The sequence below is a fragment of the Pleuronectes platessa genome, chromosome 22 (genome assembly GCF_947347685.1).
Source record: "Pleuronectes platessa chromosome 22, fPlePla1.1, whole genome shotgun sequence".
Taxonomy (NCBI): Eukaryota; Metazoa; Chordata; class Actinopteri; order Pleuronectiformes; family Pleuronectidae; genus Pleuronectes; species Pleuronectes platessa.
The window spans coordinates 7280932-7297262 of NC_070647.1; the positions used below are offsets into that span (position 1 = coordinate 7280932).

At 42.0% G+C, this 16331-nt stretch overlaps 1 protein-coding gene across 1 annotated transcript in view; it reads right to left on the bottom strand.

Moving 5' to 3' along the window:
* Positions 1-16331, bottom strand: part of LOC128429170 (synapsin-3) — an 86898-nt gene that overhangs the window by 5474 nt on the left and 65093 nt on the right. The window contains exons 8-14 of the mRNA XM_053415453.1: positions 14124-14186; positions 9188-9330; positions 7234-7308; positions 6854-6956; positions 879-1010; positions 269-287; positions 9-165 (exon numbers count right to left, since the gene is read on the bottom strand). Coding sequence (XP_053271428.1) covers positions 9-165; positions 269-287; positions 879-1010; positions 6854-6956; positions 7234-7308; positions 9188-9330; positions 14124-14186 — 692 coding nt within the window. The remainder of the gene's footprint in view (positions 1-8; positions 166-268; positions 288-878; positions 1011-6853; positions 6957-7233; positions 7309-9187; positions 9331-14123; positions 14187-16331) is intronic.

Sequence of the window (16331 nt, forward strand, 5' to 3'; positions counted from 1 at the left end):
GGGCTCACTTTAGCTGTGGCGACTGCTTCTGAGCTCCAGGCCCGGAGGAGGCGGGGATGGGACCGGGCTGGAAGGCCTGGCTGGGCGAGGTGGAGGCAGACCGGGCTCGCTGAGGTGACCCCTGGGCTGAGGAAGACGGAGAGGCGGAGGTAGAGCGCTGTCCTCCTACAGGAGATACACACAAATAACAATTATATATGCAATCATTGTTTTGCTGCACTGCATCACTGCAGAAGCAAACTGTTGTGGCAGGGAGAAGTTTCCTTACCTCGTTTGGGCTGTGTGGTCTGTTGATGCGGAGACAAACAAAGAGAGACATGTTAAAATGGATCAGGAGGTTTAGCATGTTTGCGTATTCTGCTGTTACTTGCACAACTACTACAGTAATAATAATTTATTCAAATGTTTTCAATAGCTATAATTAAATGAAATATTATTATATGGGATGTTAAGAAATAGTAGTGAAAGAAGAGGTATCAACATAATTACACCCCCCCGACATAAATAACAAAGACTCAAATATTTGTATCTGTACATCTATTACTTAAGTGCACTTTTACCAATTATGTTCTATAAGATTAATTGTCCAACATGAGGATCTATATACTGTACCAAAGTATACCGGTTTAGGCAGTTTTCTTTAGTGCTTAAAATATTTAAATGTTAATATAGTGAGTCTAAAAGCACTGGTAATATCCATGTGAAGGTTGTATTTTCTTACCCTATAGTCCATTTAATGATGTTAAGGTATTTTACGGTAAATTAATGTATTTCTAGTCTTAGCAACCACTGAAAGAGCTTTAGAGTGTAAATCACATTCACCCATTAGTGTAAACACACATACAGCTCTTCCATATTAAGTGCCTTGTGAGTTGTACCTTTACAGTGGAAGGCTGAGGTGTTGACACTCCCAGCAGCACTTGGGCCATCTTGTTGATGATCAGCTCTGTGATCAGCTGTCTGTCTTCCTCCACGTGTTCCCCAATCAGAGGCATGGAGCTGTCCATCACCTACAGAGACAGATTTAAAAAGAAACAGACTTCTAGTCAGCTCATGACCTGAATGACTCTCTGCCACTACTGAATTAGAACCTCATCCACTAGGTGGCACTGTTGCATCTCTTATCATGAAGATCAGACTGTGTTCAGCCTCCGGATGATGTCAGTGATAATGGACTTGGTGGGACTTTGCCAGCAGTGATGAGTCATCTTTTTCAGAGTTAACATACACGCCAATGCTCCTCACAGTATGAGCTATAAGCTACGCAACACTCGATACAATTTATCACCAGATACACTGAGGATGACAGTGACATCCCGGGTTGATCCCACACACTCCCACACTCCTCAGAAAGTCCCTTCTCCTGGATCTGTGCAACTACACCCTCCAGTCAATGGAGCTGCAACAACTACAGTAGAAGAGTTAACAGGTTGTTAATCGGAGGTTTAAGACCCTGTAGAGAATCAGATTCTTCTCCCATTTGCTTTTTGGTCTTTTGAATCATCATAACGCTTTAACCTCACATCCTGCATTGACAATGAATCACATAAATCCATTACAAGTAAAAATGAAACTTAAATAGGAAATTTAACAGGAAGTGAGGGTAGGGAGGCAAGCACAGGGGTGATGAGGCCAAAGGGTTTTGGATCAGCCTGACATGGTGGAGGGAGCCCAGGTTCATTCCTAGTTAGGTGCATTGCAGTGATCATGGTAAGGAGAAATAAAAGCAGGTACATTTTTTGTAAATGAAAATGGTTTGAACTAATTGACCTTTTCTCTATCTAAACCTGAAATGGTATAATTTCTCTAAAGGTTTTTTGGTGGTGAAAAGGAACCAAGATTGTGTTTAACATAGAGCTGCAGATAAAATGAGACTCCATCTGTAAATATTATGTTGCCCTGGGCATGACTTGGAAGGACACAGACCACATCCATTGCCGCACAAATAATAAACCTAAGAGAAAAAGACACAACAACTTTCCCACCACTTGAGGACACATGCACGTACACGTGTACTGCAGAACCACAGAGTACACGAGGCCCTGAGCCCTGCCGCCCTCCTCCCTGAAGACCAAAACAAACAGGGGCAGCGGAGTGTGGCTGCTGGTACTGCTGGTTTGGGTGCAGATGCCTGGAGATGTTGGATGAGGCTGCTGCACCGCGCCCCGGCCACAGGCTGTAAACAAAGCGCAGGGCATGCATGTGCTGATCCCCTCGTAGACAGTGTACACCAAGCTGAGCCACATTGTGCGGCAGAGAGTGTGCAGAGCTCCCATTCCAAACAAACACTGTGCCAGCTCACTCAATGTGTTTCTCCCTCTCTGCAGCTGTTTTTATTAGTGGCATCAGTTTTATTAAATCGAAAGCACTTTATTTGTCTCTCAAAAGGCAATTCAACCCAGATCTGCAAACATAAAAAACACAAAAAAAGGTGCTTGTGGTTTCATTAAAATTAAATTGTGTGACCTTTGATGGCACAAGACACTTCTGAAGTACTGTACATGCTTATAATGCAGAGTCAGAGGCCTGTAGTTGATAATGTTTCACACTTAAATGTTTGCATATATCAGCTGCTGTTCTTGGGCCTCGGCATGTTAGACACCATTGGGAATATTCTAGGATCATGCAGAACAACCTGGGCTACAACAATCTGTCATTTTAATAATCGTTCAACTGATGGTTGAACTATAATGTAGAAAAAAACTATTTGAAGCTCTGAGAGCCAAAGAAGATATCCTCAGGAGTCTTGCTTTGTCCGACTAAAACACTGATACCTTTACATTGTCAATTTGAAAACCATCTAAATACAGTAAATTTTTGTCAATGTTTCTTTCACTACTTCATTGGATTCACCTGTAGAACCACCCAATTCCCAGTTTGCCACATGCATTCCCCAATCAGCTAGTGTCCAATCACAGCTTATCGGATGTTACAATGCATGAGACACTGTAGTTTGAGCTACAATCAGCACAGCTCTGAGAAACATTTTGTAAGTTCTCAGAAAATCTGCCAGCGATAGCATTCATCTTATTAGTCTGCAAAATATACCACCATGATTAGAAATGACATATCTGCTTCTGTCTGCATCTGTCTTGAGTTTTTTTCATATTTATTAAGAATTTGAATCTTAAATCTGTCAGCGTGGTCCTGTGAACTCTCTTATTTCTTGCCCTGAGAATGTAAAGTATTGTTTTTATGTAAGAGCTTTGCAGATTAGTTTGAGATCTCACACACTGGGTTTATATGGTCCTACCACGGACCAGAGATCCTTTAAAGCCCTTCCTTTTCTGCGTGTAGCCACCTTCTTGGCTAGGATTGGCGGCGAGGTAGGGCGTGGCACAGCGTTTTGGCCAGTGGAGTCATTACCACAGGGGACCGACCGCCAGGCTCCACTTCAAATGGTGTGTGGTGGCAAGCAGGGTCGGGATCCACCCTGCTGATTTATTGGGAAACGGAGTCATCCTGCAGGAGACTGGAGCTGCCACTGGCCTTGTCAGCAGTGGAACAGAGAGGTGTTATTCTGCACTTTTATTGAGCTGCACAGTGTTCTGTCTGGACAATGTACCCCACTGTATAGGAGGGTTCAGTTCAGACAGCACAACATGCGACATGTGCTCATTGAAAATTATGGTGCAGGGATGGGCAGGGGGGGCAAGGGGGGGTGACGTTTCCCTGGGAAAACAGCTCAAGCTTTAAGAGAGCGGCGCTGGTGCTACTCCCTCTCGCCAGCTTCATGCTTTTTATGATCCATTAAAAGTTTAAACCAGTATCTGAGTTTATATGATTCAGCTGTGGATCCTTAAACCCTGTATCTTGTTTCACCACTCTGTCTCAGTATCCTTCAAACATTGTCCAATAAATGTGTTATTAATGATATGTCATGTCATGACCGCTGTCTCAAAACCATCATTTCTTGTCAGATAAGTTATGGTTTATTCGTCAGTGTTGTCACTTTCTGCTGAGTCATATACATGCCAAATTAATGCATGTTCATTCATCACTCGGGCCACTTATTTCCTTACTGTTAAGTGTCAGAACGTCACTATTTCCAATCCTGTCATGTGACTATAGCTGTGATGTGTTTTTTATTGTTTACTCTAATGAAAACATTGTTTACTTCAGTCAAAATGTTGTGGACATGAAACTCAATTTGATGTCAATCCTGAATATTCCCCTTGTTGTGTAGTTAAATTGCCTCCTTATGTCATGTTGCATGAAGTCATGTCAGTTTTCTCATCCATCCATCTATTCCCTGAGGGTCGCTGGAGCCAATCCCAGTTTATGATACTGGGTGAGAGGCGGGGCAGACCTTAGACAGGTTGTCGGTCAATCACAGGGCCAACATACAGGAACAAAACAACCATCCCCACTGCATCAGTGGTAGTTGATGTGTAATTGTATCACTGAGTCGAGTTGCACTGTTATTTTTAGCCATGTCCTCTCGGTTTTCTATTGTCACATGTCAAATTGTCATGTTGTGTAACACTGTCATGTCAGTTGACATTAGGTCTGACTCTGTGCTTCCTGTGTCCTGATGTTGCGGGAGATCCTGTCACGTCCTCCTCCTCTGGAAACAGTCTCCACTGATAAAGCTTGAGATTGTAAACTGTTGAAGTGCCAGTGGGCAGCTCATTACTTTTCATTAGGGAGAGGTGTCATGGCTGATGTCTTTGTCTGAAACAACAACAAGAAATTCTCCCTGTGATGGACCAACGGCTCGTTCCTGTTGCGGTTAATTAAATTCCATCGTGCCGAAGACTTGGAGAGAGAGACGGGGAGATAGAGTGGACGAGCAGGAGGAAGTGGCTCGCCAGGGAACATTGTTACTCGACTCTCTCACTGGTCTCTCTGTCCAAACAATCCAGTGCTAAGACAACACGTCTCTGGGGAGCTGGTAGATATTTCCTGAGATAGTTTGAGTTAAACTGGGGGGGGGTTATTTTCCTACTACTGACCTCACCCAGTGCAGAGATAGAAGGAAGTGTGATGTCATGTTCTCAGCCTAAAAATGGACATGTGAGAGGTCCAGGCTGTTCCCTGAGATCTGAGGACACAGGAGTGCAATGTGAAAACAAAACTGACTGTAGACAATACAGTTCATCCCCGCTTATAACCCTGAAAGATAAATTACCCTACATATCTTCCTCCTCCATAGTGAATCATCAGTCCCTCCTTTGTCGTCACAAAGGGGTGAAATACAGAAGTAAATAAAAGAATAAAGGTGGAAATAAATAAAAGTAGAAAATGCAGAGATAAAAGAATAAATGAGGAAATACAGAAATAGTCTTTTACAATGAAAACTGCATTTATTATTTAGTTTATTTACGTATCTAACTATCTATTGCTGCACTTTTGTCCCTGGCATTCTACTGCTGCATCTGCGCCCAAGCCACTTACTGATTTCCTGTTTGGCAAAGACCCCCCCGCAGCGTGCCTGATTGTGCATGAGCAGTTTTTTTTAATGTGCCAGTGGAGAAAGTGACGACAGCAGTGAGAGCTCTTACATTTGAGAGAAACAAGTCGTGCCCCTCAGTCTAAACTCAGCTGTTTTGGTGCGGTGTTGCGTTCTCGGCTATTTCAGTCTCCTGCAGGTGTAGAGATTGCCGACTGCTTTTTCCATTATGCATTTCTTCCTGTATGATTGTTGAAGCAGCGCCTCTAAAAGGAACATTTTGTACTTCTTTCTGATGGATATGCGCACAAACAAAGACGGATGAAATTGTGTTTGTCTGCTCCGTTACAAAACAGCTAAAAAAGTACAGATATAACCCCCATGTTAAAATCAAACCTATATTAACTGTTTTTTTACCACTTAGCTGCATCGAAAACAAGCTGTAAACACAATAGCAACACATCATCACGTCAAAACGAGGTCAACAGCAGATACAAATCAACACTGGCTGATTTTGGCCGAGAGGTAGGGTACTTCCAGGACAGGTCACCAGGCTGACATACCAAGACAAACAGCTACTCATTGTGAATTTAGAGTCTCCAGTCAACTCAACCTCAATCATACAAACTCCACACAGAAGGGATCGAACCAAGAACCTTATTTTGGTGAGGCGATTGCAGCTAACCACTGTACCACCATGTCACCCCAAGACCAAACCAAAACAGTGGAATTGTGGGCTGAACAACGAGATGAGAGGTGCAGAAAGATGAATTTCTTAGTTTGAACAACACCTTTCACATAATACAGTCATTATATTAACTGTCAATATGAAACAGGACTGAGTCGGGCAGCTTTAAACTCAAGATCCACTGCATAGAGGCTAAAAGCTCCCTAAAGGTCAGAGGAGCCACAGAGCTGGGTGATAACTCCCTGTTGGTTCACTAGAAAGGGTGACACCTCTTTCTCATGTGATATTACAGACCACTGAATGATGTGGCCGTAGAGGGAACTGAATTGTTCCCAAACCCCAAACAAAGACCTAGGCCTAATTAGTTTTATCAGGTCTTGCCAGTGCAATCTTATTTGTCTAAAAACTTAAAACTACAAGTCGAATGTCGAGCTGAACTAGAGGCCTGAAATAAACAGGCGGTGACAGCAGACACCTTGAGTCAGCTGTTGACTCCTAATTTTGTTTTCATTGTGCTGCCTGTGTTTGGTCTACAGACGAATCATTCTCTCAAGGCTCTGATGATCAAATCCTGCTACACCCTTCCCCCCTGACTTTCACCATGATATGAAGAGTTTAATCGGAGGAGATTTCAAGTTTTCAAATGCACACCCGGTGCATAGTATATTTTCTCTTAGCAAGTTTGCAGTCCCCTCTTTCTGGAGACTGCCTCTTTAAATCGTCATCGTCAGGCCTCAGACTTGGGTTGGGGGTTATCCTGAAAACAGACTGACCTCGATGATATAGTCGTTGCCGTCTTTTCCGTGGACAGCCTTCACTGCACAGATATCTAGGCCACCAAACATCTCAGCACAGGAGTCCACCCACAGGCGATATCTGGAACACAGTGACACAAATAACCGATAAGCGCCTCATTAAATCTAATATGCTGTGGAGATATCATGACGGAGGGGTTGGACCTCACAGGACTCACAGATACAAATAAGCTTTAATACTCTTATAAAACATAATAAAATACTTTTTGCAGGACATCCGCATTGAATAACAGAGGATTAGGGCCACAGTAAAGAAAAAATGCACAAATTTCTTGAATATTGTTATAATTAGTAGACATGTCTGCATATTCCCATCACATCACTGAGTCAATGCTCACCGGTCAGTCATAGCAATCTGTTCCAACATGGCCGACCCTGTGTTCGCCTTCCAGTTTCCAGAAATGGACGTTCTCCTGCAGATCAAACAGAAACATCAGATATGAGGAAACGCTCCATCAAGAGTTAGTCACTCACAACGGGCTGGATGACAAAGCTCATGGGTGAAACAATCAGTGATGATAATGACCATCCACACCTACATAGTGTGTGTCAGAGTCATTTCAAATGCTTTCATGGTGAGACCGGGGGAAACGAGATGAGATAAGGCTGCTTTGTTCAACTCCCTGTTTGTGGTCAAATCATTTCTTAGATGCAGAGACTTTAAAGTTAAGAGGGCGATGACTCATATTCGGTGTTTCTATATGCTCGACTAAGTTTACAGAAAAAGGTCTCTAGCTTCCAGATGGGTGTGAGGATTTGAAGAGGGAGTGGGCCTGAGAACTGCCTGGAAATAAAGCAGCACTCTGTCAAATATATACAGACATCATAATAAAAGCTGATTACTGAGCATAACATTTTTACAAACTCAATTTGTGTGGATACTGAACGATGGATGCTGGCTTCTGATGGCTGTAAACTGCATACATTTCCATATATTCTTAACAACACATAACAATCTACGTACATTGTGGCGGCTAATATGATTTTCCAGGTAATGATTCTATTGGTTGGGAAATTTTGACAGAGTTGATGTACAAAAAAGCACAAAAAGCAGAAGAAGAATCCGAGAGCAGACTTTTCTCATGTGCACAGAAGCAGAGTCAGTGTGAGAGGAGCTGAAGCTGGAGGGCAGGAAGCACAAGCAGGTTATATTTGAGTGTGAGCAAAGGGTTTTGAGTGAGAGTGTTACAAAATAAGTGCTGCTCTCACACTGAAGGACCACACAGAGAGGGAAAAACCTCACATTCACCATGCTGGTGTTTTTATGAAAGTAATTACAAACTTAACAGCTTGTTTCTTCATGTTCAAAAATATAATATAAAAATGTAGGCTTCTTAGTGTAAATGTCACCTGTGAGGGCCACCACTACTCTGGTTGTGTGTGGCAGCTCTGACATGCGTCCTTTTCTGTTTTTATCCTGACCAATGAGCCGGGTTATGACACACCTCATTTTATTGTCCAACTATAAAAACGTAGAGGAAAACATTTGATGGAACCATTGGCTCACACTTAAAGAAAACCCCAAGGTGTCGCGGTATCCACCTCAGGAGCAAATAGTATAAATATAATGAAATACAAGTTTTAGAGTAGAATTGACAGGCACACAGAATACACATTAGCCAAATTGAATTAGATACTATCTGTCCAGTATCAATCATATTTACACACGACATATGTCACCTGCACAAAGTGAATGTGCCAGGTCAGAGTCACTTTGTCCATCATTTCCCTGAGCATTTCCCGGCACTCATATGTGAACAAGACTTGAAAGAGTGAATGTCAAAATTAATTTGTGACTTTCTATTGCTTCAAAAGATCTTTTCTGCCCCACCTGTATTGAAGTAACACTAAATCAGTGGGCTATAGTGATTTGAAATGTTCTCCTAAAATCCCAAATATGTTTGGATGCTAATAAAACAATAGTGGTTGACATCTGTATTGACAACTTCTTGGATAAAAGTAACAGTCGCTTCCACTGCATGAACAGCTACCCTCAGTAACAGTTAAGTTATCTGGGGCTGGTGCTATCTGATGGCCTGGGAAACAGTTAGGAAAGTGAAAAATGACACATGGAACGCCGGCCTCTTTATTTTTGGAATTACTTGTCTCATCTCCACAAATGCAACATGTACGAGTTCTTGGTTTTAGTGAGTCAGTTTCTGTTCCCTCAAATGAGATAAAATCACCAGAACAATTTAAGATACATCAGCTTTACAGGCAGCTGTTTAATGGTATGAGTCAGGATATGAACTGGTTGAACCCTGCCCAGTGTACGATGCGAATATGTCTTACATGTACGCCTTGTAGTTGTTACCAATCTTCTGGATGCGGATGTCGTATTTGGACAGAACGTAGGGCTCGGTGGTGACGTAGGTCCCGGCCAGAGCCACCACACTGGTGATGTCCTGGAAGTCCTGCTGGTTTTCAACTTTGATCTGCGGGAGAGAAAACACTTGTTGGTGAGCGGCTAATTACAAAGCGAGTCGTCAAAGCTGGCAGCGGCTGCTCAGAATCCCACAGGAATTTAACACTTTGTACACAGACGGGCTAATGAACGCTCCCTGGATGGAAACATTGCCGAGGGCCGCTTTGAACTACATCACTTCACCTCTATTAAGTGATTAGGGTGCCAGCTAATGAGGGGAACTGACGTAGTAGCAGCAGGACAAACACGGCTTTTACGTCAAACTCGATGGTGCTTTACACTTTAACTTTTACATAATCAAGTAACAATGAGATATGTCATCGTAATATGGGACGGAATGTGAATAAGTGACTCTATAGCTGTGTCTCAATTCAAGGGCTGCGTCCTTCCCGTAGACCAAGCATAGTGGCCCGACTAGGCTGTCCCAATTTGAAGTCTCCTGCAAATGCAGCCAACAAATGTGTCCCCATAGCCCTGAGCAACAAAGGCTCCACCGGCTGGATCCTTCCCGGCCAATCGTATCCCACGATTCATTCCACTTAGGGACAAACTGTTTCTCAAAGAGGTAATGGCGGCAAAAAGCAAGGTGAAAACGTCAGGAGTATATCTTTTTAAATGTAAATACTCAACTGTACACATTTTAAAAGGGCGACGGCTAGTCCGGATCCGGCTGCTGAATTGAGACGCAGCTTATTTTATATCCGCTTACTACAGCTCCCAGGCATCACCTGACATTCAGGCAGCCTGAATCTGATGCCGTCCATCAATCAAATTCAACCGAATTTAGTTTGTATAGCCCATAATCACAAACTATATATTGGGGTTAACAAGTTGCGACATCCTCTGTACTTAATCCTAAAAAATCTTGGATTTAGATGCTAATATTCAATAAGTTATGGCTACAGCATTGCGGCACGACTCAATTTCTGATTTTGTAGATGAGGAATGGAAAGCACAAATCTCTACTTTCATCTTCATGTGTCAATTTGTGAGGTCCGTGAATACAGCGTTCATGACCTGTTTATGAGGTTTTGGGTTTAGTGCACTTTCACACATTAAAAAAACCCCAAAATAACCACTGAAAAAGAAATACAAATTGTTTGGGTGGAACAAAGAATCACAAGGGGCTTTTAAAAATGATCCAACCCTCACCAAAAAACGAACAAGAGAACCGACGGTAGGAAAACTAATAAAAAAACTGAGCAAGAGAATGAGACCAAAAACCATAAAAAATAGTTTTAAATGCTGAAAAGATGGGCGGGCTACTTTGATGGTTCCTGTGGTCCAATAAACAATGTTGCCACTTTGATGGGTAATAACATTAATATGCTTGTTGTTACCCACATATGAAGCTGTTCTAATGAAAATGAACCCATTAGTCTCTCAAATGAGGTCAGGAGGCAGACTCGCAAATATCTTTACTTTTTGAAGACGATAAAGTCAGTAGTTTTTGTGTAATCCTGCTGAAGAACCACCCAACACTAGGGTGAAAACATAATCAACATAACCCTCTTAGTGGAGTTAAAACACATTTCTTTTCCACACACTCTGACGTTATATTGGAGAGAATATGGACGTCAGAGTGATTAAATGTGACTTCAGAGGAAAGAGAAACATGGAGGAGGACTGAAGTGGTGTGATCTGTTTTGCATATGTTTAAAGTTTTGAAAGTTACATGGTGTCCCTTAAATGTTGTGTTTACTGTCCATGGGGCTTATTTATGTTGACAGTGTCTTAGTTTGTTGTTATTTTGAACCAAAGAGCTTTCTGTTTAAATGTTTGTGTATCATTGTATGACTTTATAAATAACATGTAGATGTGTCTACCTATGTACTCGATGGTGTGTACTCATGCAACTGTTTGAATATTGAGTGTTGCTAACAGACTGAGGGAAACATTGAGGGTAAGCACTGAACTTTGCTTGTTTACTGTCATCATTAACTGAGTGAAGAGAAGTGACACACAGTTCCCATCATGGCTCCAGAGGTAGAACCTGATAGTTAGCAGCAGGTCCAGCTCTGAGCTGCACGCATTACAAACCCATCCACAGTGTGACGCATTTCCTCTGGGTGACTAAACAAACCGTAGTGATGCAAACAGAAAGTAAAAAGGTAAAGAAGGTGAAATACTGGCATGAAGATGATGAACAGCCTCTGCTGGAAAAACTCATTTCACACTGGTCAGTGTCCAGACTCAATGACGTACCAGTAAAGAATACAAAGCCTGAATGGTCTCAAAAGACGTCATGAAACTGGGTGGAAATCTTTCTGCTACTGTTATGTCAGTTATATCTGTCAAATGAAAGAGACCCATTGAGAAGCCTCAGTTATATAATACATTCACTTCATTAGGATATGAATATTCTATCATATGTCCAATTAATAATAAAACGTCACATTAGTGTTGTTTTTGCTTTTGTTAATGACTTAAGGAAGTGAACGAAACAAACTTTTATCCCTTAAGTTAACATAAGGTATAACATGTCACTACAGGTGATGAAGTATGAAGATTACACAGCCTGTTACTTGCTGTGAATTCTCTGGATGTTTTCCTGCTGTACTCTCACATTGGCTCACACGCACATGTGGCCAGGGGTCAGACACTGTTTGGAGCAAGTGACTCTGATATTCGGGTTCTCACATACAACGCCAGCAGAATACAAGAAGAAATACATTTTTGAAAGACAATTGTTGAAAGGAAATTAGCTTTTGAAGAACACTGCCCTCTACCTGTTCAGAAATTCGTCATATTTGATTCAGTGCAAAATGTAATTATGCATATCACAGTTTCCTCATTTATCTGCCCACTTGTCACGGCAATGGCTCAAAATGAATGTTTTGTAGTAATGATCGTAAGAGCCACATGTAACCACTTCAATCTATGGTTGGTTCGGTGTTATTATAGGAAATATATATAATTAGTGTTTGGTCAAGTGAATGTGGTATTGCTAATTAGTAGTATTGCTTAATGTGGCATGCTAATTCACCGTCTGTGCTCCACTTGCAGATGCCTTACAGGTCTCTGTCAAAAGCAAACAAAACAGCAATGGCCCAAGTCCCACATATTTGTTCCTGTTCTCAGGGCTCTGTGAGGTCTCAGGGGTTAAATGAGGTCCTGCTCTACAAGAGTCAGCCAAGTTCCCCTCCAGTCTTATGGGAAATTCTATAGCATGTCTGGCTCCCGAACAGGAAACCAAGCCCGTCCAGGCAGACGAGGGTAAAGAGACATATAGGAAGTGCCTTACCCTGTGAATTCAAATGACTGGTGGGGGAAAGAGACTCAAAGAAATACGTGTTTAACAGATTAACCTTGTTTTAACTGTGTAACCATGTGCTCAAATAAATCGAAATAAATTTTAGAAAAAAGGATTCACTGCTCATTAGGGTTGGCTGTGGTTTGGTTTTTAAGGATAAGTTTAACGATACCTTTTAAACGATATGTCCACGATAGGAACGGCTTGTTTTGTATTGCTAAGGCAAATTGTAAGTTAAAATTGAACATATTTAAGTGGAATTCATTTAAATATAAAAATATAATTGCAAAATTCTGAACAATTCATATAACGGAATCCCATGATAAAAATGTGTTATTATGTCCAGTAGGTATTGACTTTATAGTAACTGGATCTCGGTAGGTACCCAACCCTACCTTTCATTGATCATTATGTTATCATCAGTCTACAGTTATTTCCATCCAGCAAAGTGTTGTTAGTTTGTCTGCATTTGTTTGTCGGTCAGACTATTGCGAGAAACAGTAAAACTGCTGCGGCCCTGTACTCCGACCTTCAGTCTGCTCCTCTGCCTTTGCAGCTCAGATATCTGCTCAGTCAGAGTAAAGCCCAAGAACAAACTGCTCACTCTACTGATCATAGCTGTGATTGGGCCATCATGACTGATTTTAAAGATCGGAGACAGACAGCACTGATCTGCAGAACCTAGGACAGAGCTGCTCTTTCTGGTCTCTTGCCTCCTCTTTAAACCTCAGACTTGTCAAGGCAGTGGCGATGGTATCACGTGTTTGATTTGCATGACTGGAAACTAGACTAATCTGATGCTGCTCTCAGACTTGCACTGGACTCCGCAGCTCCTCCATTTTCTCAGGAGGAGGTGGCATGTGCGAACGCAAATGTCAGAGTGAGACCATCCATAGTTTCTGCAGACATCCTGGCCTCCTCGTATAAAGTCTGTAAAAATACAGCAGCAGATCATCCGCTGGATTCACCGCGAGTGAGTGGGGGGGGGTTGATGATGCTATTATAACGCAAAAATGAAAACAAATAACTCAGAGTAAAAAATACAGCTTCATACACATTGTAGACACAGACGAAGATGTCAAGAGACTTTGAGGTGATAAGAGCTGATGATGATGTCGGGGTGCTGATCTTGACAGCTGAGTTAATACGTCACTTCCTGTCTCTGCCTGCTGCGCCCGGCTTCTCCACCTCTCTGGAGAGTCTGAGCAGAGAACCACCCACTGTGTTGTGCAAGTGTGAAGGGCAAACTACGGGTAAACTCCGTAGTCAATTCTGCGGATTTTACCCGTAGGTCATGCGGCAATATGGCTTAAGTGTGATGCAGTAGTCTGTGAGCATTGGGAATCTGAATTTGTGAGCTTGTTTTCAAAAGCTTTTTGTTAAATTCAATGCAGATGCCATTTCGCTGTTGGTTTGAAGTTCTCCAGCAACTTCAAGGCTTATGATATGAATGAAAGAAAAACTTATGAGCACTTTATTCAATTTCGAAGGCATCCTCATCCCAAACCCTGTTGTTAAGGACTATTGTCTGTGTATATTCGTTTACTCACCTTTCCCATGCCAGCGTAGGCGTGCCCCATCTTGACCACCACAGGGTAGGAAGGAGTTGTAACCTGCAGAGAAGGACAACAGCATATTATTAGCTGGTGTGATACCTCAGTCTCTCTACACCTGGGGGGCTGATGGTGTTTGTATTTGCCTTCTTGGCAACCAACTAGCCTTCCTAACAATACAAACTGAGTTATGCTGATTGCGAAAGTAGAAAAGCTGAAATTCCTGGGCCACAATCAAGAAGGTGCCGGGTTAAATAAACAGTTTAGTTACGTTTTAGTTTAAATCACATTTGTATATTTTTTGTGCAATTTCGAGGCATCAGGAATATAATGTAAACACAATCACTATGGCAACTGTCTCCTGTGTATACAAGTAAGGCCAAAGAGAGTGGAGAGAATGACGCCTTGTGTTTATCGTTTTGTTTTTGTGTCCTAAATCCTGTTAATTACACAGACTCCGCCCACAAATGTTCAACGTACAGAAATACATTTCCTTTATGGATGTTGCCAGCCAAACCATTTTTTGTGCATTTTGTGGGATGTGCACATCTGGACAAATACCAGAAGAATACTGCCAGGCGACAGATCAGTGAGTGAGGTCAGTATTACTTTAGGAGTGGTATTTAATTTGGTTGTTTATATCATAATGAATATATATATTGACACATTAAAAAAAATGAATGTATATTACTGTAATAATTAACTCTCCAACATTTATCCAACTTCAATTTATTTATTTTTTAACATTAATCACACAACACATAAAATAACAGTGATTGAACCAGTTTATATTAAATTGTACAATTAAACCGTTGGACGATGAATAATGTCAAACCCGTGAATTGTAGGACAAATATAAATGATCGGTCTGAAATCACAAAAGTTCAATTGTTTTCATGTACATGGGGACAAATCCCAGACTGAAAAAATACTAGAGGGAGTTTCACAACACATGGGAGATCACAGAGGTTGCTATAGGAACTAACACACTTCGAGATGACTCGCATACGGACACAGAATTACTACCACAATGAGAATCTGTATGAAGCTGTGTGGAGGTACTCTTTAGGTTTGTCACAACGTGCAATTCCTCTCATATCTCAAATTGAATACATTGTTCAGATAAAACTGTTGCACTGAGGGATCAAATGTGCTGTAAGTTTGCTTTTAGGACAGGGAGGATCAGAAAGTGTTTATGTGAACATTTTGTTCAGCTAAGTAAGAAGATTCAGAACGTGACATGGTGTTCTAAATATACAGTGAGACCGACATGCGGTAAAACACCACGTCAACCAAAAGTGGAAAAATGTCTTTCCTCTGCAGCTGATTTGGATGTGTACATGAAGTGTCCTGAACTGTATCCTCGTAAAGGAACGGCCTCCGTGCCATATACCACTGAACGTAAAGCTGCCCACTTTGAGAGGCATGAGCTGCTATAGGAAGAATGTTGGGTTTGTTAAACCAAACAGCGAGGTTCTGGGAAGCTGGGTGGAAGAGCACAGAGGGACAAGCCCAACTGACCGCAAACAGGCTATTTCTTAGAGTTTGTAGAAGTGAAGAGGATGAAACAGATCACATCAAACTCCTGCGGCTCAGACGCCCCTTGATAAATCTACTGATTAGATTGTCAGTGGAATGTAATCTCAAGAGGGAAATAGCTCTTCAGCACCAAAGCCAGGTTACATAAGGGGCCTTTAAATCAGGTTTACAGCAATAATGCTCGATAATAAACAACACATTTGTGATGACTTATTGACTTTTAAATATAGATACTAAACACATCATCCAAACTTGCATGCAGGTCTATTTCTGGGTTCCAGGAATGTTTTAAACTGAGAATGTGTTTGTGCCTGTTGCAATTTCACAAAGGCATGAGGATGTACAAGGCTGTAAGTGATCATTGCACCTCTAGGTGAAGCATACTATTTGATAAATACAGACTCAGATAATGTTCCCGCCTCAGGCACAAGGCCAGATCATGCCTGGAGAAGTTCTGTCCCGCAAGAAGGAGCAAGTGGAACGCCAAAACAGCTGCAATCAGTTCGTCCAAGCCCTCGCTGAAACTGACAGGGCCACACATCCTAATGTTGCTGTCAGCTTGTTTGGTGCAGAGCCATAAACAGACATGGAGCTGCTTGAGGGTGTGAGCGCTGCCTCTGCTGACAGGTTCTAACAGAGCAGGCCTGGCCGACACGCTGCCAAGAT